A 27,505-nucleotide genomic window follows, 5' to 3' on the forward strand; every position below is an offset into this window, starting at 1 on the left:
GTCCAGGCGAAGGGAGGAGCAAAGAGCCGGGAGCTCCAGGGGTGTCAGCCGTCTGCCTGGGTCCATGAGTCAACGCGCTGACGCGTGGTAAAGCCACATGCTTAGTACACGCAGCTCTCCCCACACTGCCCGCCCGGCGTCTCCGAGAGGTGGAAGGGGTAATGCAGTCCCTCGTCATTCCCTGGCCTTTCGCAGGCAGGCAGCAAACAAAGCTGGCAAGCAGGGCAGTGGGATTATTTTACCATCTGTGCATTAGAAACTGGCCCAGGAGTCACCAAGCTTGCTTCACGCAGGACGTGGCTGCTTTGGCGTGCTAATGATTCCTGCTCGCCGTCAGCTGCGGCCAGATTTCAATCGGGGACAAGGAGGCAGAAAACACATTCTCTTTCCTATTTCAGCAACTGCATCCTTCCAGGGGAAAGCCACTTTGGGGAAGAATGAATCCTCGTTTTACAGAGCGTTCCCCATCTGCCGTTCCCAAGGATCCTCGCAGCCCGCGCTGGGCTGGGGGACCTCGGGCCCCGGGCAAGCAGCCCACCGCGGGCAGTCCCCGCGTCTTCCCAAGGTCTGCGAGGGAGGAGGGGAGGAGAATATATTTTGCACATTTCAAAAAGGAAACCTGGGACCAGGTATCTCATTCTAGAAAGTAATCATGGACTTAATTGCATTTTGCTGCAGAGTTGCCTTAACATCAAGGGAAAATCAACAGGGATTGTTCAACATCAAGACTAATCTCACGTATGGAGCTTACTGAACATAGGAACCACGTTTTTGCTGGCTCAAGGTGAAACGCTCGGCTAAATTCTCCTTCAGCTGCGAGAAAGCCCAAGGCACGCTCGTCCTGCATTATTCCAACTGTAAAGAGCTTCAATTATACACACATAACCCTTCTCTCCCTTCTCCAGCAGTGTCGCAATGCAACAGTGCCTTGTTATGAGCAAACTCCTCTTTTATGGCTACAGGAATATGTGGAAGTCCTCTACCCTCGTTACACAAATGACTCCTTAGCAGCTTTATTTTAAGAAACTACACACAATTGGTAACACAACCGCATTTTTTCTGTCGCTGAGGGGAAGCTGTGACTGACACCTGAGCGTGTCCTCAGCAACCACAAGCCTGCACGTATAGGGCAGGTCCTCTGCATCTAAGCAACTACAGTAACTCACCACTCCCTCTGCTCCACAGAATCGCAGTCTTGCTTCTGCTTACAGACTTGCTTGCTAATCAGACATTTAATACTATTTATGCATAGGGAGGAAATACATAATTCCTTTATTGGGATAAAAAAAATGATACTAAAGAGCAGGTCAAGTTCCAAATCCAGCAGTAGGTTTTAACTGATGTTGTTCCCTTTTTTCCTCTCTCTTTTTTTTTTTTTTCTTTTAACAGCTGTAGCTGTGCACAGATGGAAAAACATTTGGTCAGAAAGCAGCAAATTAGTGTTTTCAGGCTAGAATTCTGCTCCCACCGCTCCTCCATTTCCATGCAGCTCAGAACGCTTTATTTCTTCTTAGCATTGACATTTTTGCACACCCAGTTCATGCCGTCCTTCAGACAGAGAAAGGTAATGTTAGTCACGGGAAGGGAAAAGGAATCCCCCAGTCTCACCCAAGCACCGTTCTGCAAGCACGGTGTTCTGCCTCCTCATCCACCCCCCGCCTGCCCTCTGCACCGAGGGTAAAAAAACAAGTGCTTCACTGCTCGGTAGATGTTGTCACACAGAGATTATTAAATCTTTCATCTGACCATAAAAAGTATCATTGTCTCATCACGTTGCTATGTGTAGGTCCTTCGAGGAAGGATCACTTTGCAGTCAAGGTAGGTCAGTGGCAGATGAAGGCTCAGTTCCAGGTTCAGCTAGAGATGACTTGTGTAATCTCAGGCAAGTCGTCCTATCTTTGAGACTGTGGATTTTAGGGGGCTGTTTGCTATACAGTCAGCTCCCTATTAAGAATATGGCTCTAATTCTCTGCTCAGCTGCAAGCCTTGAAATCCAGATCCACAAAAGCCACCGCAATAACTGGATCTGGACTCTGCTCCCTGTTCCTTGGAGGCCCCCACAGAAACTAGTCCATGAAGGGTCCCACGGGGGTTCAGAGGGAAGTGATGTGGTCACTTCTTAAAAGCGTGATAGGCTCTTGAGGGTATCTCCAGAAAAAACACGTACAGGACTATTCTGACCACTGTGAGCAGGATGGTAACACTTCTGCTGTCTATACCCAATCTGTGATTTTATTGCTGAGACCCCAGGATGGGATACGCCACTGAAGGGCAAAGCAACACTTTATCTTTCCCTGTCACTCATCTGTTAGGAAACGTGCATAACGGAGCGAAAGGTGCACTGTGTCCTCACAGCTGTGTCCCGTCAAATCCATTACCTCTACACTCACTATGAAATTATCTCTGCTGAGAGGGAGGCTCTGGACAGAAAGGGGACAGGTAGAGTTTTGGGGAGGAGAGGTGAGCAGCACATCTTCGTGCATGGAAATTTGGCTAATGTCCTTAGAGTTCTGAGGGGGCAGATTTCACTGTATTAAGTTCAGTTGTCATTTTTTGATCACTAAAACGACAGTCAGACCCTCACAAAGATCGGGGCCTTGGGGCTGGCATGGCTGCTAGCCCTATGGTAGCAGCATTGCCAACAACTCAACTGCCCCAGAGCAGCAGGGAAGGCCCTTGGGGTGAGCAGAGACCCACAGCCATGCCCCCACAACGCCCCTCGGCCACAAAAGTGGCCGATGCCAGAGGGGAGCTAAAGAGTTAAGAGAGAAGAGAGAGAGTCCTCAGGGCTTAATCAGAAGCAGAGAGGTTCTCACTTGAAAATACCAATTCACCTTGATAGCTGCACTATGTGACACTTCTTATCTGAAGGGGAGCAGCAACTTTTGAAATCGGCCCTTGTTGCTGCGTTAAATAAAGAATAAGTGAGCCCAGCTTGCGCTGGGGTGCACACGAGGCCCTCCGCTAGTAACACTTCTAACTCTAACCTTGGGGAGGGCTGATGTCTCTAGTTTCATTTATTTATCTCCACAGCAGAGAACAGTGTAAAACAAATTGTCTAAAATCCTCACAGCAAATGGGAAAAGACGAGAGGTAGATTCACTTTAAGGCCCGGTAGCTTTGTGTCTTCCCCTTTCAATAACACTGATAACCTAGGTGTAAAACATGTAATGCCTTAAGCAATCAATAGCAGTGGTTTAAAGCTTATCACTTTAGAGAGAGAGGGAGCAGGCATTCCCAGCATGAGGAATGCCAGGGCTTAACAATGGGGCTAGGAAGAGAGGTGTCAAGCTTTTGGCTTGACTGTCTGCCCTAGAAATCTGCATGATTGTCTGCAAAGAGTCAAAATAAATAAATAAATAAAAATGCTCCCACAATGATTTCAGCTTCCCCTGCCTCAGAAGCAATAATCACATTTGCACACATCATGGCATACAAGGCAAGCAGAGCTCCTCATTCATTTTGAATGTAGGTTTATTTGCTGAACCAGAACAGCTGAGACAGCTTAAAGTAATAAATATCAGCTGACGCCCTCTGCTATTCAGCACAGTAATCCCAGAAACAATACATCACTGCAAAACAACAAACACGCATCCTATCTTCTACCTAATCTGACCACAACCTGAATTCACAGTGATTAAAACTCTGCCTGCTGCCATTCGGGAGCTCGGGAAGGGGAAAGACAGACTGTTTCAGCACCAGTGCGGGCGAGGGTCATAAAGCGGAGTTTATGATGGGATTTACCGCGGCTGGGAGCCTGGCTGCATCAAGCATATAACGAGGGCAAAAGAATGACATAGCAAAAATGCAAGAGGAAAGGTGAAATCCAAACAGGCTTGAAATACATAAGTAGGTCAGTGAACTTTTAAAGCAGGAATAGATTTAAAAAACTCTCTTCTGGCATGAGTTAATTGACAGGAAATAGCAGATTTAATTCTAAATATCTCCCTGCCTAGGAGTGATCAAGAGAAAATGAACACGCTCAGCTCTGCGCGTGTTGTATCAAAGAGGTATGTGTGAGACACCCTCCTCATCTTCAGCCACACGGCAGTGACGTCCACAGCTTCTGCTGCAACTTTGCTGGGGGGAGCATATGTTCTGCAGTGTCCTCAAATGCTTTGCGGAATAGCAAACACAATGGAAAGCAAAAGAAACTAAAAAGTACATTCGCAGGTTTTCTGTCTAAGGTTTGAAGCAAGACAGAGGGCTGATAAGATAAAGAAATCCAGGGAAGCTGCTACGAACACAAAGAGCTGCTGTGGGGAAGGCACACAGGAAGGAGGAAATGATGCTTAAAAGAGTGAAGTCCACAAGGAGTCAACTGTTGTCGTCCTTTGTCCCTACACACTCCGTCCCTATATCTGCATGCTTAAAAGATGGCTTTGTGCAGAAAGTACAATCCCTACAGTAACATTCAGATTCTGATAGATGTCCTTGCACTGCTTTGTTGAGACACGGAGACGTTGGCAGGTACTCAGAGGATGGAGACAGATACAGTATTAGTATTCCAGCCTCAAGTCAACCCTGTGAAAACTTAGGGAAAGATTTCAGATCTTTCAGCTTTGCTTCTCTTAGCTCCTTAACAAGCAGCTAGTAAACTTTACCAAAGCAAAGAGAGAGAACTCCAGGGAAGAGGATAATGCTCCTTGCAGAGAAATGCTGCTCGGCACAACCCTGCCTTGCTGCAGTCACATCTGCTATTGTGTCAAGGGAGTTATACTCCAGTGCCCGTAGGGAAAGCACTGGTAGAGCCTTCGCTGAGAGAAATAAAAAGTCCTCCTTAAGGTTAGCCCACTGCTTGCTTATTCTCTGCATTATCAGCTTTGCAGCTAAGGCAGTGAAGTAATCTGACTTCAAACACAGTGAACAAGTCCTTTCCACCCCATAAAAAGCCTCCCAATTTCTGGTCCCCTGCAAGCCAGGGATCAGGCAAGGCCACAAACTTGTGACCCCTAATGTGACCTTAAGGACAGCAAAGCTTAATCCTTTCATGTAATCCTCTGTCTGCCATAACAAATTGGGTCAGGCAAGTGCAAAATTCTCCATCTCTAGCATTTTCGGTACGCGTTATTTTAACTGTTACTTTCTTCTCCCTCTGCACAGCCAGGACTGTGCCTTCATTATCTATCATTTCTTTGCACCTCCAGTCATCATACAGGCTGGCTTTTACAGGCTCCCGCAAGAACATTATCCACTGTTTTTTGCCTGGGTGCAAGCTTTTCTTTTGTCCTCTGAGACCTTGTATCCCTGATGCAGTGCTGCAGACTCCCTCCTTACCCTGCTTAAAAATCACAAGACTTTACCCTGTAATCTGGAAACATGGTTGCTATTCCTCCACAAACACCCAGGAGAGCTGCAGTCATCAAATTGGCTTTAAACCACATTTACAAGTAGCCCCAGAACCTTGTCAGGATGTGGAAGATCCCCATCCAGCCTGCCCTAGTCTGTCTTTAAGCCAAAACCGAGCTCTGAGGATAGAGCATTGCCAGGGGGTCCTGTTCAGAATCTTGCACTTACTGAAGCGCTGAATCACAGCATCAGTGAAACTTCAGTCTTGGGACCCATTCTCAACTGGGCTGAAACAGCCAAGGAGGAGAAGGCAGCTCAGCCCTTCCTACAGTTCTTTGGGCCAGACCAGCACTGCCATAAATTAGAGAAGCTTAGTAGCTACTCTCAGTTCCACCGGCTTTTAATGGTCTCCAGGGGTCCATTATGCTTGGGAGACTCTGGACACAATACACTGCAGCATCCTTCTAGGGGACCACTCCTTAGGGCAGGCTCAGCTCCTGCTGCCTTCATCGCAGACTCTTGCTTCAAACAAGAAACAAGCTGCAGAGCACAGACTGGTCCAAAGCCTTGAATCATGTTTAGTACATCACCCTGGCCCCTAAATACCACCTCCAGCAAGAGGTGCCTTCTTTCACCTTGCCCTGCCTGGCCAGGGTGGAATAGCTTTTAGTACATTGCCTTTGCAAATCAAGGATTACAATTGGAGATCCAGCCACAAAACACAACCCCAAGAGAGCCTGTGTGGCACCAGTTGAGGCAAGAGTTCCCTTATGTTTCTCTGTTGACTTGGGCAATCACTTCCCTCGCTTGCTGTACCCTGTGCAAGGGTCTCCGTGTAAACTGGTGCAGGGCTCTGCCCCAAAGGCAGAGAGAGAAAAGGCTTTCCTGCTTTCTTAACGAGAAATAAAGGACAAAATCCAAGCAGACATTTTGCCTGAAGAAGCCTCCTTCCTCAATAGCACGATGACGTCTGTCTGATTAACAAGACAAGCGCTGCCCAGGGTTACAGGCAGGAGGTAATGAAGTCTTCAACTGGCATAACAGGGGCTACCAGCTGGCTTCCTGAGGACACTTCATGGGGTTTCCTATTAACCCAGTCACCTCTCTTCTGAGCCTGCCCAGGACGTGGCTGGGCCCCTTTTCCAGAGTCCCCACTGGATAATTTTAAAAGACAAGATGACAATATGGATTCCCTCCTTAATTAACACTTTTATTAAATAACCCATTTCAAGTAATAGTTAAAATCTCTAAATTTATATCATTCTATTAACCATAATCTAATCTCATTAACCTTGAAATCCCCAGTCTTAACTACCCAATTCTATACACCATGGTGCTAGCAGCTAAACTAATTATATGACCTTCAAACTATTTCTCCTTCACATATTGGCATTATTTATCTTTGCTCATTGCTCTTCCTTCAAGCTATCACAAAAATCTTCCCCTATGAACTCTGTTCCTGCGTGTGCTCAGTTCTAGATATGCCACCACTCTTCCTTGCAAAATCCGTTAGTGATGTCTCCGATTTTACTCTGGCTAATATATTCCATCAGCAGCGATGGTTAGCGTGCTCGCTCCCTGGCTTTCATTCTGAATACCTGATGCTTCCGTGTCTTCATTTATTTTGCTGTCACTCATTGTCATTTCTCAAAGAACTCCTTAGAGCAGTGACTTGAGATTTAACCATGCAGAAAGCTCCCTTTCTGAGCCACTGGTACAGATACTGTGTATAACGATCCTCAAAACTATCTTTCTTAATAGCACTCTAAACAGGCTTTTCTTTGAGTCTCCTAAATTTTGAGCATATTGACCTCTCCTCCTTAGAGTCCCAGGACTGAAGATGCTGTTTCTTCCTGGTCTGATCTAGCTGCAGCCAAAACCCTTCAGTTTAAAAGCTATCTCCCAAACCATTTTATCCTCTAAATTTCCAAGGAAAGGGAGAGCTTGGCGTTCTTGCTGTCTGATTTGACAGGGCTGGAGTTATGGCAGAAGAGAAATGGAGGGGCTCTTTTTCTATAAGCTGTAGAGAGTTTGTGACTTCTCTGACCTTCCTGCAATAATAATTTATGGAACAAGCTGCAGTATTTAGGGCAATGAGACTGCGGTCAACAAAGCAGGACATTATCTGGCTTGCATCTAAATTAATTTGTCTAGATAAGCACGATGAACAAAATATATAGGCCTGCAAATACTTTTATTTAGCTCATGTCTGCTGCTTTGTGGAAGCAGATTCAGAAGCAGATTTCATTTCCCTGATAGAGGGTGTTGGGCCGCGTATTTTATTCTGTTGAATGTATAGGGATGCACTGCACTTCAAGAAGGCACAGTAGAAGGTGCTATCAGTGAAGTGTTGAGGCCACTCCACAGAGCCCACAGATCAGCTTGAGAAGAAGGCATTTTTCAAAACACATGAACAGAAAGTGCCACTTTCTATCATGTAGTTCTTCCACTTCCAACACGCGTCCCTGAATTTTATCTGCCATTTTACTGCCCCGTTGCAGCAGGAATGCTAACTGGGACTTCCATAACAGGAGGAGAGAAAAAAGGTGACCTGTGCCTGTCTGCAGCCCTCTTAACTGCAGCCTCACTTTCTTCATCATGTTTCTTTGGACTTGAATATACGGTGCCATTGGGGAAGGCATTTCCCTCTACTACCACTACTTCAAAATAATGATTAGAGTAGAAGCCTTTCACAAGATTGGCTGCAACACAGCTGAATGTATATCTTAGCTAACTAATTAAAGGCGCTTTGGAGGACACCATCTACTACATTTAAGTCTAAACATCAGGTTAAGAATTTTAAATCAGAAGAAGTGCTGTACTGGGTCAGACCAATAGTTCATCCAGGCCAGCATCCCCTTTCTGGATGCCAAAGAAAAGAACATGTAGGAACAGGATCTCTCTTGCTCTGTCCTTCCCTCTCAGTCCACAGCCCAAACTCTTCCTCATGCAAAAGCTGCCTCCACATCTTAGTGGTCAGTTATTGCCTGTAGATCTCTTCTTCAGTAAGTCACTTAGTACTTTCTGAAACGATTCATACCCTTGGTCTCTACAACATGCTGTGTCAATGAGATCCACAATTTAATTATGCAACTCGCAAAGAAGCACTTCATTTCTTTTAACCTGTTGTCTGATTATTTCATTAGGAATATTCTTCCCCTAGCAACATGTAAAATAGCATATAGCCTATCTGACATTTTTATAGCTTATTTTATAAATCCTGAAGATGTTCTCACTCTCTGTCCTCTCTCATCCAAGCTGCAAGTCCCTATCTATTTATCATCACCGTGCACGAATGCCACATTGTGCTGCTGATCACTCTGGACAGAGAATTCTTATATCTGCTCAGAATTAGGAGAGATTTATTGACAGTGTTTTTTCTGATGAAGGTAGTTAAGCACTAGAAGAGGTTACTGAGAGAAGCCATAGAATCTCCATGCCTGGATATATTTACAACTCGATTGGACAGGGCACTCAGGAACCTCCTTTAGACCTCATAGTTACCCCTGCTTTAAACATGATGTTGTTCTAAAGATCTCCTCAAGATCCTTCAACCTAATTTTTTTGTTAGACTCTATGATTCTACTACTAGTAAAATCTTCATATATGGGGCAAAGATAGAAATTAATGTTATGTTCAAGGTATGGGCCCATCATGCCTCTATCCTGCCACAAAAGAAATGGGGTTTATAATGTTTCTTGTTTGCTTTGTGATGATTCTCAAGCATTTGATTTTCCTCTCTGGCCTCTGATGAGCACTAAGCTGCTGTTCCCAATGATCTGCTTCTGAGCTATGGCAGCTAATTTTGAGTCCACTGTCGTATGTGTATAGTTAGGACTGTTGTTCCTTATGTGCATTATTTTGCACTTGTCAACACTGAATTCATCTGCCATTTTACTGCCCACTCAGTAATGCGGGTATTGCTTCCGCAACTCTTCATACTCAGCTTGAGATCTGACTATCTTGAACAGCTCTGTAGCATCTGCAAATAAGGTTTTACTGAATCTGCAATGAAGACAAATGTCTTCAGCATTCTGTTTCTTTAAATATCAGTGAAGGGAGCACTCCTGACCTCTCATTGCAAGCACTGCAAATATTTCATTAATTCAGGAAGGCCTAAGAGTGAAATAAACAAACCCAGGTCCCATTTACATTACAAAGAGCTACTATGCTGCAGGAACTGGCTACAGCACAGGGGCCCAAGACACAGCTATTACAGTTCAGCACAGGAACACAGCTCAGCCCTCTCGTTTTTGCAGCCCCACATGCCACCATTAAAAGTGTTTTTTTCCACGTGTGCAACTCTTAAGTTTCTTTGGATCAGAAAAATTTATCGCTTTCTCTCTGGCGCCTAGATTCAGCAAAACGTCAAATGACATTAGTAGTGAAGGTAAATCGGATTTCTGAAGTGCACACTTGTAACAGTCAAAGGGGTTAATAGTAAAAGATTATTTGTTTTGTGGAAATTATTAACCTGACAGCAGTTTCTTTAAAATCAATCAATGTCTTCATTTGGCCCAGTCAAAGGGTCCTGGGTGTGGAAGCGATTGCTCTCCACTTTCCCAAGGATGGACAGATCCCCAGGGCCCACAGCTCCCCCCTCCCTTTGCACAGGTGATGAGACACACACCCACCCTGTTCTGCGCTGCAAGGGTTTGGCTGTGCTGACCCTCCTTTGCAAGGCAGCCAGTCCAGCCCCACCCTGCAGATGAGCAGCCTCTTACAGGTGGCACAAGCAGCCTTCTCCAGAGCCTCACCTGTACTCCCTCTCCTGAAAGAGCTGAACAAGACTGGATCTGCCAGACTCTGTCGCGGATCGTGTGTAGGTTCAGTCCCTCGGCAATCTCTGAAGCAGGGGCAGCCGTCAGCAAATCCTGCTTGTTAGCGAATATGAGCACAGGGACTCCACTAAGCTTTTCTTCATCCAAAAGCTCAGCCAGCTCCTATATCATTTACAAGGGAGTGGGGTGGGGGGGAAGACAGAGAGAGAAGGGAAAAAAACCTTCAACCACCAGTGGTTGTCTCTAATTAGAAATATATTTAGGGCAAATGCTGGAATAGTGTGTTCCAGCAAAACCTAGATCTTATAATAAGAGAGCAAAAATGTATACAATCATCTCTGCCCAAGGTTCAAAAGCTATTTCTTCCAATTACAGGTTACAAAAATCTTCATCTTGGTCTGAAATTAGCAGTTGCCTTAAAGGCTACAACTCTGTGTTTTACCAGTCCCTGCTCCCAGGAGACCAAAATTGATGAAACAGCAAAAAACATGTAAATTGGCAGTACGAGGAATCTGTCTTAAGTTATTGCCTGACTGGCATTTGTACCTGAGCAGCCGCTGACACCAGCCCTGATATCTTTGCTAATGATGTGTTTCAGGGTTTTTTTCCCAAATTTTATACACTGCAATGTGAGTGGGAGAGGACTTTTTCTTTCCACCCAGAAATGGAAAGAAAGTCCCTAAAGAAAGTGCTTTTGAAGGCACTGGCTAGCTGAAGCCAAGCTAGATTAGCTTTACTAGCTGGAATTTGGCTCCATATGCACAGCACACATTGGGTGGCATCTTGAGAAATCAGTTTGTTCATTCAAAACTGGGAGACTCGGATTCTTTTATAGCTCAAATCTGAATCTGCAGTGGATCAACGCTGCTTGAAATACTTCATGTCTAGGGTTGTGCAATGGCCTCCTGTGAAACAAGCCCGCAGTCTCAAGTCACTTCCCTATGTGAACATATGACAAACTCAGCAGAACTTGAACCTGTAGGGACTGCTGGCATTGCAGAGAGATGAATACATGAGATTGTCATGGGTTCCTTATTTAACTGGGAAGGTCTCATGCTCTAGGATACTATCCTAACATCCTTCATCCACTGGTTAGAAACCTTTCGATTAAATGAATGCAGTCAGGGAGATGCTAAACTGCAGCAGAAATCTGATGCCATCTCCCCAAAAGCAATTTTTGGTTGGAAAACAGGACAAGAGAACGGAGTTATAAACAGAGTTGCCTGGAAACGTTTCAACAAAATACGTCTTCCATCTGACACAGCTGATCTATGGAAACTAAAAGTGTTTGGGGAAAGGCTGACTCTGCCTAACTCGGGCAAGTGCTCTAAGCTTCTGCTTCCTCTCCCTCTCTTTTGCCCAATGAATATTTGATTACTGATATAAAATTAATTAGCTCCAAGAAGGGAAAGGTTTCTCCCACCCCTAGAACAACCAACAGTTCCGCTGTTAGGGTGTGTCCCTGATCCTTGAGAGGTGGAAGATCAAATGCCTCTTTCAAATCGGGCAGAACAGAGGGCTTTAAAATAACCCCCCCATTTCTGGTGGGTAAATTGGTTGCTGGTTATTCTGGGACACTGTCATTTTCTGAATTTTATAAATGAAAGTTCTAAAGTGCTGTTTTTGTTCCATCCTAAAACACAAAATGCTACAGAACATCAAAACTTTGCAAAACAGAAATCTTACTTTCTGGCCTAGTTACAAAGTTCTTAGGTTTTTTTTTTTTCAATTACATCCAAAAGACAATCAAGTCAATATGATTTCCATTTCAACTTTGTAAATAAGAAAACAGGGTTCCCCAGGGTCTTGGTTTGGCAAGGTTTAAAGGACTTGGAGAAATTTCTGTGTTCAGTATTGGGATCCACTTGCTATTCTTGTATAACTTTAATGAAAACCGTTCTATTTAAACTGAATGAGGCTACCTATTTTCCTTGTTTCACATCTACCAAAATAATCTGCATTGATGTTGAAAGGCAAGTCTCTCTCTTGAAATGTAAATTTCCCTCATAAACAAAAAAATAATCTTCCTAACTTTTGTGAGCAAGGGGCACTCAGAAGCATTGAGTTACTTCAAAGGAAGCTGGGCATAAGTAACTTACCTGACCCGTTTCTTCAAACCTCTTCCTATCTGCACTGTCAATGACATAGATCTAAAAAAGAAATTAGAGGAAGAGTTACTCTTCCCAGAAGACACTCTTCCACAGTTATCACATGCATAAGTGAGCTGAGCCTAATTATTATGCTTTTGGGCACAAAGATCCTCACTATTATTTACAGCAAATGTTGACAAAACTTCATGACGTTCTGAAAGGAGAGGAACCACCTCTTTTACAGATGGGGGGTGGGGATGTCCACGTGGGTAGGATCAGAAAGGAATAGGGGCAGTACCAGGGATGCTTTCACCACCTCCACAGTATCCATTATCCGAAGAGAACAGGAGACTGCCTGGCATCTTTTCAAATGACAGGCTTACAAGGTGAAGCTGAGCATAGGAGGGCAAACCATAGGGAGTCAGACATGGTCTTTCACCCTAGTAACTGCGTACGAGCACCGCACTGGCGTGACCATGCCATGCTGCTCTCTAGCAGGACGCATCACCTCCTCATTAAGCTGCCAAGGCAGGCAATGGCACTCAGAGGACAGATGAATGTGTTGGGAACATTGAGTTCCCCTCCAACAGATCCTACTGCAACCTGCTGGAGCAAGTGGTTGGGGAGGAGCGCTGGATCTAGCTTGCGAGACTCTATCTTCAGTTGCCAGCTTGCCCACCAGGATGATTGAGAAGACAAGGAGCGGCGGCTCACATAGACTGACAGCAGAGTCCTACAGCCCTCTCAGGGCTGGGCACCACATCTCATGGTCCACAAAGAGGTCAGGAACCTCTCCCCTGGTGTGGAAAAGAGTAGATTCCCCAGCCTGCAGGCTCTCTGCCTTGGGTGGGGATCTACACCCTCTCCAAGCAGCAAGGCACATGCTGATTTCTTTCTGTAAATGCAAACGAGCCTTCTCAGTGAAGGCAATTCTAGGTCTGTACTGGCTAAAAGGTTCCTCAAAGGTATCCATGAATATGTAACTAGTAAGCCCAGCCACCCTCCTTCTCTCTAGCAATGCTGTAGTAGTTCAGAGTCCACAGGTACATCTAAAGAAACAGGGACCCGCAGTAGTAACACTCAGGCAAGAATAGCCTGGCATCCCTTTTTCATTACTTGGTATGGGAAGGTTTTTGAAGATGGATGCTGGGACAGCAGACAGGGACAGGACTGGTGACAAACACTGAGTATTTTGCTTCCAGTCCCTGCCATTCCCCATCAGTGGTGATTGAAGCTGCTAGCATATCATCTGCATGCTCTTTGGTGGCTTACAGGGAGCAAGTGTCAGCCTGGTTTTCAGAGAATAGATGAGCACAGCACCCCGCCATCAAGATAAATGGCATCCTTGCAGGCAGTCTCGGCACAACACTCCATGCTTCCAGGATAATTTTGACCAAATAGTAGGGGGAGGGAAGATCTCTAGCAGCAATATCTACTAAACTGGCACCCCCTTGATGAGCAGCACAAGAGTTGTTTGAAACAGGACCAAACATGCAGCAGGAGAATCTGTATGTCAGACCTAAGGAGGTAACCCAGCAACCTCACAGACCACTCTGCGGATCACCTGGGGTCTGTGGCCCTCCCGGGGCCAGGCTGATGCACGCTGACAGAGGCTGGGGGACACGTGGCAGGGCTAGACACAGCTGTGTGGGGATGCGTCAGCAGCACACGCGCTTGGTGCCACGTGATGGGGAAAGGCCTGTGGGCACAGCACACACAGCCTCTCCCTGCAATGTGAACCCAAGCACGTGCACCAATACTGTATCAGCTACACCCATCCTATCCTCTCTGCCCCTCCCAAGCATCCACCCCGTGCATCCCATCTGGGGTAGAAAACACGGACCAAAAGAAAGGAAGAAGCTGCAGAGCTGACACTTGTGCTCTGGGGTGAAACTTGACTGTCATCTGTTCTCCTTCGAGACATCTCAGGGGAAGCTCAGCAACACAGGAATGCAATAGTCAAGCGCTACTTCTCCGTTGAAGGGCAGCACCTCCCATACTACGGTGCTTCTGTAACTGGCAAGGAAGAGCCCCAACCAGCACCGTTCCACAATAAGGAGCTATTTTGCAAGATGAGTACTGGAGACAACAGTGCTTGGGGCAAAAGCACAGCACAGAGAAGGTAAAGTATGTGCAGAGTGCCTACTTCCAAACCAGAAAGCACTGTGCCAAATAGCTGCAGGTGCCTGTCTGAATATGCAATCAGCCAGATATCCACACCTTATTTGCCTGGGCTAGGCTTCCAAATATCACAGGTGTGTGATGCAAGACCAAGCTCTCATTCAAAGGCACCTGCGTGGATTTGAATTTGCAATCACTTCCTGCTTTTTTAGTACCCTTTAGAGGGTCCTTTCTGCTTTGTGCAATACAGTTTAGGAGAAGACAGAAGCAGAGGGTCCTGGGAGCTGTACCGCATCTCATCTCCATCTTCATTCTATAGCCAGGGCCACACAAGAGCCTGTTTCTGGCTGTGGTGCTCAGCAGCACAGCTCGCCAGTTTGAACAGCCACTGCGTACACCGCGTTGGAGAACTGAAGTGTGAAAAAGCAATTCCTGTAAAGCTGGGTGCCTCCTCTGAGCAAGGGGCCAAAACAAAACCCAGAGTAAGTGGGCTTGGCAGAAATTGCAAGTGGTGGGACTGGATGAAGAAATAACATGAGGGATAAGTTGGGTCAATCTACATGGGCACAACCTGCACCAGCTTTGTCGGAGGGCAACATTACTACCTACAACAGGGAACAAGAGCTGGCAGAAAGAGAGACAGAGACAGTCTGTCAGTAGCACATACTCGATCCCAGTTTTGGTATGTATGGATGTAGCAAAGCACTGCACTAACATGCCAACAGCTCCCAGTATGGGACTGGGTGTTAGCGTGGAGTGCAGGCAGGGCAGCTCAGGTCCATGTGCACATCAATTACTCACACCACTGCTTCCCCCAAACTGATTCTGCTTCTGCTTCTACCTACCCATTTTCTTACTCATATGAGAAGGGTTTTCTCTGTACATTGCTTTAACTAGGGTGGGGAGGAAGGCAGGGAAAACAATTACTGTTATCAACTTCAGTCTTACAAATTTATCTTTATTTCTGCACCTCCCATGCAGCGCACACTGGGAAGGGAGGAAGCCCACAGGTTGCTGCAGCTTTTTGCCTTTGCCAGTGGAGTCTTCCAGATACTGTTCTGCGGTTCTGCAGCCTGAGCACCTGCCATAGCAGGCAAAGATCCTCTGGCTGCTGCTTTGCAGAGCAGACTTTGATCTGCACACCTACTGCCTGCCAACCACGCACAGACACAGAGCTTGGGCTCAATGGACACAATCACCTCACAGCCACGCCATGCCCGCCTTCTTGATGGCCACAGAGAAGCACACAAAGTGTGCCCTAACAGTTTCTCAAACCTAGACCTTCCCCCGAGAATATCTCACCATCACTCTTTGCCAAAGCAACCAACCAGGATTATGCCACGGTGGTTACCCTCAAACATCAGATTCCAAACTAAGGCTGAAAAGGGGGGATCTCCAAGAGAGATTACTTAAGGCTTATTAGTCTCATTTAAGTAACAGCTTCATTTTGACAATGCCTTCTAAACCTGCAGGCGCAGCCAGACCCTTCAGGACCCTGACACAAGCCTTGGAGCAGGAGTCTTGTTCCTAGTTGCACTGATCCTTTTGTGGAAGTGCACTGAAGCTCCCAGTATGCGAGCATATGTGTGTGACAGAACGGAGGAAGGGCACCTTTTGGAGAGAGCTTCCCACTTTCCCATAGAAGCCCTGCAGACCTCGCTTAGAGTAGCCTTTTCTCTACTCCCACAGGCAACACTGCTTGGAGTGGGGAGAGGTCTGGAGCCTCCAGCCTTCACCCTGGCACACGCAGCTGCATGTCAGACATGCTCTTTGAAAACAGTCAGGACAGCACTTGGAGGATCACAGGGTAACGTGCTTCGGCATGGAAACAAAAAGGTCCTGCCTTTTAAATATAATTATAGTCATCTGACGCTAATTGTAAGATGATTGCAGCTAGGATGTCAAAAACATTAAAAGACAATCTTATCATTGAAGGACCAAAGGAAAAGGCAAGGGGTGACTCTGCATCCCTCAGCCAGAAGCTTTTCTATCTGATGCCAGACATAGCATTTAATTCTGGTGTGCCTGTTTCCCCAGCTACAAAATAAAGGCACCACACTGACCTACCTCTACACGTGAGGCTTAAGTCATTTACACCCAGGACAGGCCTCCAGAGTTCCAGTGAAAGGAGCTATAGATGGGCAAGCTAGACGTTACTAATGTTCTTTCATTTGAAGGAGATTGAGATGACAGGAAAGGAACTGGCTATAACCAGCACCGTCCTGTGAAAGTAAAAACATACAACTGAATGATTTCTCCAAACATCACTGTATTTTTCTTACTGCACCCAACCAATCTTGCCATTCCACTCAGAATAACTCCTGTTACAATGGTGATGGTGTTGCTGAGGCCTGGGACATTACATTACTTGTTCCTGAATTTCTGGCCAAGACCTTGGAAAGCCATTGCATGAACACAGCATTCAACTGCAGCCAATACTCACAAGGATATCAGTGTTTTCAAAATAGTTCCTCCAGTATGGCCTGATCTTCCTCTGTCCGCCTATGTCCCATACATTCAGCTTGAAGCCTTGAGACTGTACACTTTTGATGTTAAAGCCCTGGAAAGAGCAGAAACAAAGCCACATGGAGCATAAACCTGAATGGCTGGATCACGTTCATAGGCAGACATTGACAGCCTATATATCCCACGTCTGCAGTGAGATGGGCTGGGCAGCCACAAAGATGGATCAGCTGTGGGAGAGTTGATGGCAAAAGTGAACACGGCAGCCAAGCCAGCAGTTTGCCAGGATTTGAGGTCAAGGGTTGACACTCTCACGGCCAGAGAGACGTAACATGCAGCTAGTGCCCCGGGAGGGCTCTGCAGGGCGGGTGCAGGAAGAGGTGGGAGTGCTGCAGATGAGGAAAAAACATGGGTGCTGAAAGGAGAAAACAGCAGGACTGAGCTTGTGAAAGCTGAGCAGAGAATCCCAGCTAACACGAAGCCAGAGGTCTCAGCTCAATTCGACAGGACACAGCTAATGCTGGGCTTAAAAGAGCAACAGCTGCATGTCTGAAGGGTCCATTTCATCAATTAGAGCACCAATTGAAAGGGCATTCAAGTAGAAAAACAGGATGTGGCGTGGACTGGCAATGTGCTGCCACACCACCCAGGGGACTGGAGCTTGGAATAGGGGTGTGAGGGGTGGGAGCTTTGGGACGCAGCTACAGGGTGGGGGGAAGTGTCTCCCACAGCTCTCTAGCAACCTCCTCTGGTCAACACAGGAGCGATGCTGCAGTGCTTCTGATGGGAGACATCCCTCTTCCCAGCCCCGAGGCTCAAAAAAAGGGGACCAGAGGCATCAGAAAGGGAGCGCTGGAATATGCAGGACCCTTGGAGATGGCTTGGTGAAAGATGCAAGGAGACAGGGGCTTGCCCAACGCTGCAGCGTCCCTACACGTCCCCTGTTTGGAAGGACAAAAGGAATAAAGTCTCATCCACGCAACCCAAGCACAACCCAAAAGCCTTCCACAGAATTCCACAGCACTCATCCACTTTCACACTACGCGACACATCTGGCCTGACACTCCTGGGCCCCTGCAGGGAGCCTCCTCTTATGCAGAAAATACACAAACCAGTTGGTCCCTTTTTACTGGAATACTCTGCCTTGTATAAAAAGGCAGGTGGGACTACAAGATCTGCCTTGGGCAGAGAAAGGCCTTCCTCACCTGTGTCGGTGTGATGTGGCTGATGTCCTCAGATGCCAGCTGTTTGAGGAGTGTGGTCTTGCCCGCATTATCCAGTCCCAAGAGGAGGATCCTCACCTCCTGGTCTGGGGTGCTTTTCAGTTTACGCAGGATCGACAGTAAACCCTAAATCCGCAAGAGAGATCATACCTGTCATTTCCTCACCCCAACTCTCTGCCCCCACAATGCCATTTCCTCCTAACCCTCGAAATGGGTTCTGTACGACAGCAGATCCCAGGACACCTTGAATCCCTTCATGGAGTCCCTATTCCCATTTCCTCTTCTGCTCCTCCCCCTTGCCCCAATTTTCCTTCATGTCAGAGAGTATCGACGAGGTCTCAGACAGCACAAATGTCACTCAGTGGGGCGCACCACCGGCTTCACTGCTCTTGTCACACAGCTGTCTGGTGTTTCCTGTGCCAGGAAGACAGTGCCTAAGGATATCATGTGTAGGAGCTGCAAACCAAGCCCTTGCAAGCTCTTCATTATCTTTATCAGAGGGAAAACCCCATTAATTTAATCTCCCTCCTAGTTAACTGCAGGTTACTGTGTACCTGACATCAGTTCTTTTCATAGTAACTCCCTTATCATCTCAAACCCCGTTTATCTGGCTAAAACATGCTGGACCCATGGGGCACGTGCAGTTGTGATTCTCAGGATGTAGCACTTAACAACTATCTCAGATCACCACACATCCTCGCTAAGAAAAGCACAGTGGATTTCAGTCATTAGCCAGGCTCAGCTCTCTGAGCTGACAGTATCACTCAGGATTAGGAAACAGAATATGCGGGTCAGCTCATTTACAACTGCGCACGCTACAGCCGCACACCCAAGCTTTTGTCAGTGCCACCGCTCAGAGACCTGCACCTCTCTAAACTGCCTAGAGAAATACTCTGGCTCCTGGCACATAACCAAGGGATGCAAATCACCACACTTCCACCTGCCTCTCCCTGCCCAACCCAGCCCCACTGGGGGGCAGCTGAGGGCACCAGAGCAGGCTGGGAGTCCACGACTGCCTGGGTGTCCTTGGACATGTTGCCACGCTGCTCTGCACCCCCTGGCTTGGCAGAGACCGCTCCTCAGAGCCTGAGCAGCACACACCACACTGAGACCTGAGGAGACACGGCCTGAGGACACAGATGCACTTCCAACGCATTTGCCGGAGCAAATCCGGGAGAAGAATACACCTACAGCCCTTTCTGGAGCCCTCAGGACTCCTGTTTGGTCTCTCCAACACAGTTCCCATGTCCTGAAGGGCAACGTTGAGGCATTTCTCTTCAGCTCACTAAGACCCAGAACCAAGAAAAAGTTCAAATACCAGCACAAACCTGGGCCCACGGGGCCCGTCTCTCAAGCTTTTTTGTTTTCCCATGTGCAAAATGGAGATGATGCTTCTTGTCGACCTGCAAGGGTGAATCAGTTAAGTGTCATGAAGTGTTTTGTTGCTATGAGGAACTACACCCTCTAAATACTCCTGCTGGGAGCCAAGGACTATTTGACCCGTGAAGGTTGCTCCTGATCCCCTCCAGATCACAGCAATCAGAAACCTGTCCTCGAAATAAAGAGCTGCAGGGTGCCATATGACTTTCACCACCACAACACGTCCCCCGTCTGTAGCAGTGCCCTCCTGCTGACTCCTGGAGAGCCCCACCTCAGCCACTTGGAAAGCAGCGCTTCCAGCTGCTCAGCGCATCCCTCTGAGATGGGGAGCCTTTCGGAAAGGACACAAGTCGCAAAGTTTCGATAACACAGGGTGAAAACACCAAGATTCAAATGCACGTGATATTGATCCACCCCTCTAAGCATTTTCAATCTGCATTTATCAGTTTTCCATTTAATTACCAGACAGCTCAAAATACATGAGCAATATGTAAGAAACGAGGAAAAAGAGAAGGAACTCTGTAAAACTGGGTTTGAAAGTATCTGTAGAAAGTTGCTGGATTGCCACTGTTGCTGTGCTTTTAAAAAGCATGGTGGAAAGCTGAAGTTCAGACATTCCGAGCACACGTAAGAACCAGGAAAGCTGCAGTCTTACAGCCCAATAAGCAGGCTCAGGGTATAACCTGTTTCACAAACAGGCTAGTAAAAAACTGGGAATCCAGGCCCTGCTCAAGAGCAGTTAATCAGGAGCAGGGGCTGCTTGGTAGCAGGTGCCGTGCCTACACCGTGCAGGCACAGTAAATCCCCAAACCCCTTTTAGTGGAAGTGCCTGTACATCACGTGCTGAGCCCCGAGGGCCAGATGCTCACAGCTGGCTCTGCCCGTGTGCCCACAGCAGATGAACGTGAAGGGCTGTCTTCAGCGCAGCCGGTCGCTGCGAGCCCTTCCAACCCAACAGCGCGGCTCCCAGGCCAAGGTACCCAACCCACGCTCTGCCCCCGTGACTGTCTGTACTTCACGCATTGGAGGGAAAAGAAGAGGAAGGGTGACAGAAATACCTCTAGCACTTACTTGTTTACATGTGTGTCCTAAGTGCCCTTGACATCATTTAAAACCACAAGTATAACTGCATGACTAGCAACAGACATTTTCTTTTCACCTGCAGTCAAATTTACGGTTGTGTTTGTTGGCTTGTAAACCAATGGATTTCAGCTCGGTGTGAACAGGCCCCACAGGAGCAGGAACTCTAAAATTCACACATTCTCCCTCCTTTCTAGGGAAACACTGGATTTCCAGTTCTTATGGGCCTGACCCAAAGCCAGTCCACACCAGCCAAAGGCTACTGCCACCTTCAGCAGGCCCTGAAATCACACCCTATTATTTTAGTTTATTGCTCACAGTTAAAAAAAGCAGCTGTTCAAACGCTAATCCTATTCACAGCACCACTTACTAAGAGCGGAGCAGTGCATCCCAGAGCAGATCAGGATTAGGAGCCTTTATGTTTCAGAACTCAACTCTGAAATACCGAGCGCAAAGAAATGTATTACAAAGTATTGCTTATCTACCAGGGAGCAATTCTCAGGGGTCGGGAAGAAGAACAGTTGTAAATGTTAATAGAGCTTCTCCCATTGTAGACAGATGCTATTTCTGGACTAGTATGACAGCCTACTAGCAAACCATCAGCATCGTTCCATATTCTACTCGAGTGACACTGCTGCATAGCTGATCACAGGATTATCTGGGGTAGCCAATAGAAGAGAGGATATATATAGAAATAAAAGTATTCTCTAAGGTATACAATAAGCTGATTTAAAAGGCTAGAAGACAAGCAAGCCAACAGAGAAGTGGACTTTATTTCAGTAGCTGCCAGCATAGGTTACATGGTCTGTGTATACAACTTAATTTAAGAGCCAAATAACAACACTGGTTACTAAGATCGTTGCTGTTTTCCAAATATTATTTCAAACTTGCACCCAGAATTTTCCCCGTAGTTAGTGAAGGTTTAAGATTAAGGAAAGCCGCACCGATGTGTTTCTAAATTTTCATTTTTTTTCCACATAGGTCTTAGGAGCACAGTGGCCAGGGAGACAGAAAGCAGTTCCTGACAGCTTAGCAGACTGGAAAAAACAACCCAGCTGAGTTCCGTGCTGCACGACCCCACTATGTGGGACAAGCAACCCTTGCTGCACACACACTGATGGAAAAACACTCACAAACACAACACTGAAACTAACTTGGGCTGGTGAGAATCAGAAAGTAACCCCTTGTTATGGATGGGAGATGCCAGGCAGAAAGCCATGAAACAGGAAAATTTGGTACAAAGAGGACGCTCAGAAGTGAGCAGTGAGGAGAGAGGATGCTCTGGATGCCAGGCCAGTGGTGCTTGCTCACTGCGGTTTCCAGAGTGAGGAGCAGGACAGGTCTCACGCAGGACAGCGGGGACATTAGCTGCGTGCACAGACCACTCACAGGAATATAAGGGCAGCGTGTCATTTGCACAAAACTAAGCAGACTGCGGCATCTGTAACAGAGAAGGGAACTGCAGATGCTGTTCAGATAATGAACAGCACAGCGTGGCAGCACGTGCAGCCTTTGAGAAGGGCAGCCATGCACAGCTGCTCAAGGCTGGGCACAGTCAGCCAGCAACCGCTTCTTGGTCACCTCTGGGTTAAACAAACGATGTTTTATATCAGATCAGCTTGTTTAAAAACATCTTTGTCCTTGGTGGAGAGGGTTTTCTTTGCAAGCACCATGAGGAGACAGACTGATGGGGTCAGCGATGAGGAGACTGCATTTTCCAGACAGTGAGTAGGCACACACAAAAAGAAATAAAGACTCCCGACAATTACTATGAAATCAGAGTGGGACATTAAATTCAGAGATGCAACTAAACGGGCAAGAGCACTCATAAACATACCAAGCACAAAAGCAAAGCTTACCATCTTATTAGCATCCTTCAGAAAACAGGGATGTGTGGTTTTATGAAAGTTTATCATTGCTAAGTTTAAAATACCCACTGAATTATCAAAGGACTTTCAGTTGTAGCTACATGCAGTAATCCCATGCTCTTAAAATAAAAAAAAAACAAAAACAAAAACCAAAAAAACTACAACCCAGACATATATAAAAATACAGTGACATTTATAGTCCTAGCTAAGGGGTTTGTGGGTTTATTCAGCTTTAAATCCATGCTGTATATGGGTCTTTTGAACTAGTTGATGCATGTAACTACATCCTGTACCACAGAAGCCGCTGAAAGGAAGATTCACTTTATAGGCCAAAGCAAAAATTGGTTTGGGACAAACAGAGCATTGAAATAATCTGTTTAAATATTGTATCAGATCGGCAATATAAAGCCACAATGGAAGAACAATTTCCCCTTGCACTAAGGGCTGGATACACAGGGCACGGATAAAGCACGGCCCACAAGCTGTCGCAGAGCACAGTTGATTCCTATTAGGAAAGAGAAGCAAATGTATTTTGTTTAACATTATTAGCCACAAAGCTCAGATAATGAATTTAAAATAAAACCATCCTCGGTCACCAACAATTGCTTATCTGCTAGATGTGGATATATAGCTAGAATCAAATCAATTCACCAAGATGCAATACAGCCACAAAGCTGAGCACCTCAGCAGGCTGCTGCAACCACACCTGCCCCATCTCAACACCCCTGCGCAGACACCCTCTTTCCCATGCTGCAACCGCAAAGCACTTGTCTTTACCCTCAAAGTCCTTCACAGACAAGCACGTTTGCTGTGGAGGTGATGGCTCCTGCCTCCCTGTGGCTCGCGATGCCAGCCCCAGCACTGCTGAGCTCTGTTCTCAAACCTTAGCACCTTTCCTACGACGGTGGGAGAAACTTCACGAAGTATCCTAAAACCATCCCACAATTCTCCAGCTAATTCCTTTTCTGCCACAGCTACAATCCTTGATGAGGTCTGGGTGGCAAACGTGCCAAGTTCAAACCTGTCTTTGGCTCTCCTGACTCATGTCACTCAGTTATCTCTCACCTCAGATAGACGGCACCTCCATGGCGCGGCAAACACCTCTGTGCTCTGCCTGCACGGCACCTACCGCAGCTCTGCCCCACATCTACTTTTAGCTAAGCAATACAGTAGCAGTTCACTGTTTTTAAAAAGTTAAAGACCGAGAGTGCACACGATGGTTTCAGAAAGTGACGCGGGAGAAGCCAAGATGGGGAAGGACGAGAGGCTTAGCTGAGCCAAACACTCAGCCTTCAGCAGGGTATATTTGAGGCTACACTTGTCATCCAGGGTACAATCCTGCACACACGGAGCTGGAGGAGGGGAGTCCTTCCTGACAACTGCACTGATTAGCTGGTGCCCTGAAGAATGACGTTTGATTACCTTTATCTTCGGCTGCAGAACTGCAAATGACACTAATGGTCATAAAATCACCCAGTCTTTCTCAAAATACAACCGAAGTAAATTAATCTATTGAGCACAGTTTATTCAATACTTCTGACTCTGGCAAAACTCCCAAAAAATCATTTGCTTGCTGTGTGTCTCCACCATATGGTGTCATTCAATGCAGACTTTCTCTCTTGCATTGAAATCCAAAATTTAATGGAGTCGAGTCACCTACAGAGTTTTTCCAGCTCAAACTGACTAACAGTTTTTCGTCAAAGAGGTCACACAGCACTTTTGGGTTCAGTGTATCAGCCACTACCAGCATGAACCCTCCTTTAGTAATTAAAATCAAACTCCTCTGGTTTTAGCAAGTTCGAAGGAAGCGTTATGCCCTGCATAGAGAAGAGACGATGCCTGGCACCACACAATGTCAGCAGTCCTTGCCTAGTTTCAGAACTCAAAAGTCCTGGCCAGCTGCAGGCATACTCTCCTATCTGCAGGTAGTTTCTCATTTCAACATCTCAGCAATCAGTAAAATAAAACAAAACCATCACCCGGAACTGTACTGGGAAACTAAAGCAGCAAGGCACCATTAAAGCTCTTGAAAGCTTTTTTTCTTTAATGGGATGATTTTAAATAGAGCCTTACTGCCAAGCAACGAGGGACAAAAGAAAAATTCTGGGTACCCGGTACACCTACAGCAAACAACAGATGATGGTTTTACTGGAAATGTGAGCTCAAGACCAGGAGGAAGGTGCCCGACTGCACACTTAGTGTGCTGATATTTAGTTTTCTCCACCAGATGTGCCTAGTGTCAGCTAGACGTTCCATGACTCAGTTTCCTCAGCTGTAAAATGGGGCCATGTTTTGACCACCCTGGTTTTAACACGATGATGTCATCTTCAAGCAGTAGTTCTGGAAAAACACCGGCCATCCTCTGGCCCCGCTGTCTATCCAAAACACACCATCTCGTTCAGTAAAGACTGTTATTACAGCGATGAGGAAGCCACAAGCTCTGCTTCACACAGCATTTCCTAAATTTTGGAAAGCTGTATATCCTTTCATGTAGCAGCCTCCCTTCGCCCTTGTTGTGCGCCCACCACAGACGCTGCTTAACGGTGCCAAAGACTTCAGCGCTACGCATCCCTCGTGCCATGAGGTTTTATAGCTCACCTTTCCCTCCGTGCTCCACCTACGGCCTTCCACCACCCTGCCCCAAAGCTGTGAGAAACGCTGGTGTGCTCTGCAGAAGGAGACACTTTCCCACTGTACTTATTCACTTGGATGAACATTGAAATAATTTAAACCTCAGCACTAACTCTCTTATCACTGGAGCTGGAGCAAGCAGTCGCTGAAGGGGGTTTAAGCACTTCCCAATGCAATCATGACGTCCCACGAACATGCTCAGGGGCAGCAACCAGGGCTCCTATGACAAGCAAGAAACTGTTACATCAAGCTGCCTGGGTCAGTTCTGACTGCTAAACCACACCCAGGGCTGCCAGAGCTGCTTTGGATATATTTGCTGGTATTTCTGAGAGTTTCTGCCACTAAGGGTTATTCTGTTTTAGTGCACATTGACAATTTAGAGTAAATACAGAGTCCGGCAGCCCTCCACTCAGCCCAGGCGGCCCACCAGGCACCCCAGAGCACCACCCACCCTGCCCCAGAGGCTGCAATCCAAAAAACAACTCCCAGAAATGGAAAATAGACAAAGAGGCAGTAAAACGTTGTATCAAATAACACAAACACTGGAAAACACCCAGCCCACCCTCTCCACATACAAAGCTCTCGGATAACAGCAGCCAGATCCCACACCACACCGGCTTATCGGGACATCACGAGACAGAAGAGCAGATTTGGACAGTAGCAGCTGCAGGCCAAGCGTGCCCCACAGAGCACTGCACTGCTGGAGGCATCTGCCCTCATCTTTACAGCAGATGCTCATCCTGTGATGGCTTCAGTGTCTGGTGTGACATGCTCCATCATCAACTGATCTAAAACAGAGCAGATCTCACAGACCTTATCTCCATCTCTTTCTCTGTGGCCCAGGAGGCGGGGAAGCAGCCAGAATTAACCCAGTGACAATGAGCAGCTGCCTTTGCTGCTCTTGCTTACACCTCTTCCCAAGCTGCCCACTTGCATGACTCCAGCTTGTGTCCAGAAGGATCCTACACAAAACACGGCTTCATCTTGGGAAAGCTCTTTCCCCATGGCTGTTTTCTCCTGGCTGTGCTCTCTACCCACGCTGCATTCTCAGCAGCGGCTCCCCTGCCAGCCACAGCTCTCTTACCAGCCTTCACCTGGGAGCCCGACCCTTCCACCCAGTCCTCATTTAACGATGCCAGTGTCCCACTTGTCCCACCCCAACTACTCTGGCATCCAAACCCAAGTTGCTTCCAACGTTCCAGTCCACCATCTAACCTTACCCCAATCTCAATTCAGACTGCACTACAGCCTTCTCACTCCACTCATCTCCCAGCGTTGTCCTCCACTATAATCAGACCCTTCACAGCACCCAAGATCCCAGTTCCTCTCTTTTGTTCACATTCCTTCCTCTCATCCAATTTATTTTTCCCCATGAACACTTCTTTCCTCCCTGGGTCCTCCCTTTCTTTCATCAGCATCAAAACTCTCCTTCCAGCCCTTCTCACAGTGCATTCTTATCTCTTCTTTTCAGCTCAGACTGTTCCTCACCTCCTGGCCACTGGCAGAAGCCCTGAGAGCACACAACATCCCAGCAAACTATCCTTGACTATCCCAGCCAACCAACACTGACTGGGTTTTCCCAGTGACTCACCAGACTGTGCATCCCACCCAACTGGCAAGTTTCTTTTGGCCCCTGAGCACCACACCTGGGTACTGTCCATCTCTGAACACCCAACCTCTTCACCCAGGCTTTCTCTACCATGACTGAGCTCCCCTTCCACAGCTGTTTATCAGCAACTGCCCCTTCCACTTCAGCAAGGTCTCCCACAGCTCCCTCAACTCCTGTAGCCGTGACCCAAGCCCCCAGGCGGCGCCTCCCACCCTGGCTGGATTGCCCAGTGTCCCTTCAGAGGCACAGAATCATAGAATCACCAGGTTGGAAGAGACCCACTGGATCATCGAGTCCAACCATTCGATAGATGCGCCCAGACGCCCCACAGTCAATGCCCGAACGCTCTCCCCCATCCTCACCAGGCTCCCCCATCGCTCCTTCCCTTCCCAGGCCACGCGGACCTCTCCCACCCCGCTTTCCAGCGTCCAGCCCCACCTCACGCCTTCCACTCCTTGGCTCAATCGACACCAGGCGGACCCCCCCAACCCCCAACAAACGGACCCCACCGAACCCTCAAGCCACAACCCGACTCACCCCCAGCCTCCAGACCCCGGGGCTGGGCTCCTGCCCCCCGGGGGCCGCTCCTGCCCCCCGGGGGCCGCTCTCAGCCCCAGCGGCGCCCCCGGCCTCGGCCCTGCCAGGCCCCGGCGCCGCAGGCCCCGCGCTCCCCGGACCCGGTGACCCCAGGCCCGCCAGGGCACCTGCGGCGAAGCCGGTGCGGGAATCCCCATGCCCCGTCGCCCCGCGGCCCCCCCGGGCGCCCCCGGCCCCGCTCACCATCCTCGGCGCGGCCCGGGGTTACCATGGGCAACTGCGTCACACGCGCCGCCACGCACGGCGTCACCACCGCTTCCCGCCGTGCGCGCGCGAAGCCCCCGCTCATCAAACGTTCCGCCCGCCAAACGTTCCGCCCACCGCCCCGCCCGGCCCCGCCCCTCGCGCCAAGCCCCGCCCACCGCCTGTGACC

General features: G+C 47.7%; 1 protein-coding gene across 1 annotated transcript; it reads right to left on the reverse strand.

Annotated features, from left to right (window-relative positions):
• Positions 1-1,361: 1,361 nt before the first annotated feature.
• Positions 1,362-27,419, reverse strand: ARL3 (ARF like GTPase 3). Its single transcript, XM_069863182.1, has 6 exons — positions 27,316-27,419; positions 17,950-18,093; positions 16,725-16,841; positions 12,170-12,220; positions 10,047-10,232; positions 1,362-1,548 (listed from the first exon to the last, which is right to left on the reverse strand). Exons 1-6 carry the CDS (start codon positions 27,316-27,318, stop codon positions 1,501-1,503), a joined length of 549 nt encoding a protein of 182 aa, XP_069719283.1. The 5' UTR covers positions 27,319-27,419; the 3' UTR covers positions 1,362-1,500.
• Between the last annotated feature and the right edge of the window lie 86 nt (positions 27,420-27,505).

The sequence above is a fragment of the Phaenicophaeus curvirostris genome, chromosome 9 (assembly GCF_032191515.1).
Source record: "Phaenicophaeus curvirostris isolate KB17595 chromosome 9, BPBGC_Pcur_1.0, whole genome shotgun sequence".
NCBI lineage: Eukaryota > Metazoa > Chordata > Aves > Cuculiformes > Cuculidae > Phaenicophaeus > Phaenicophaeus curvirostris.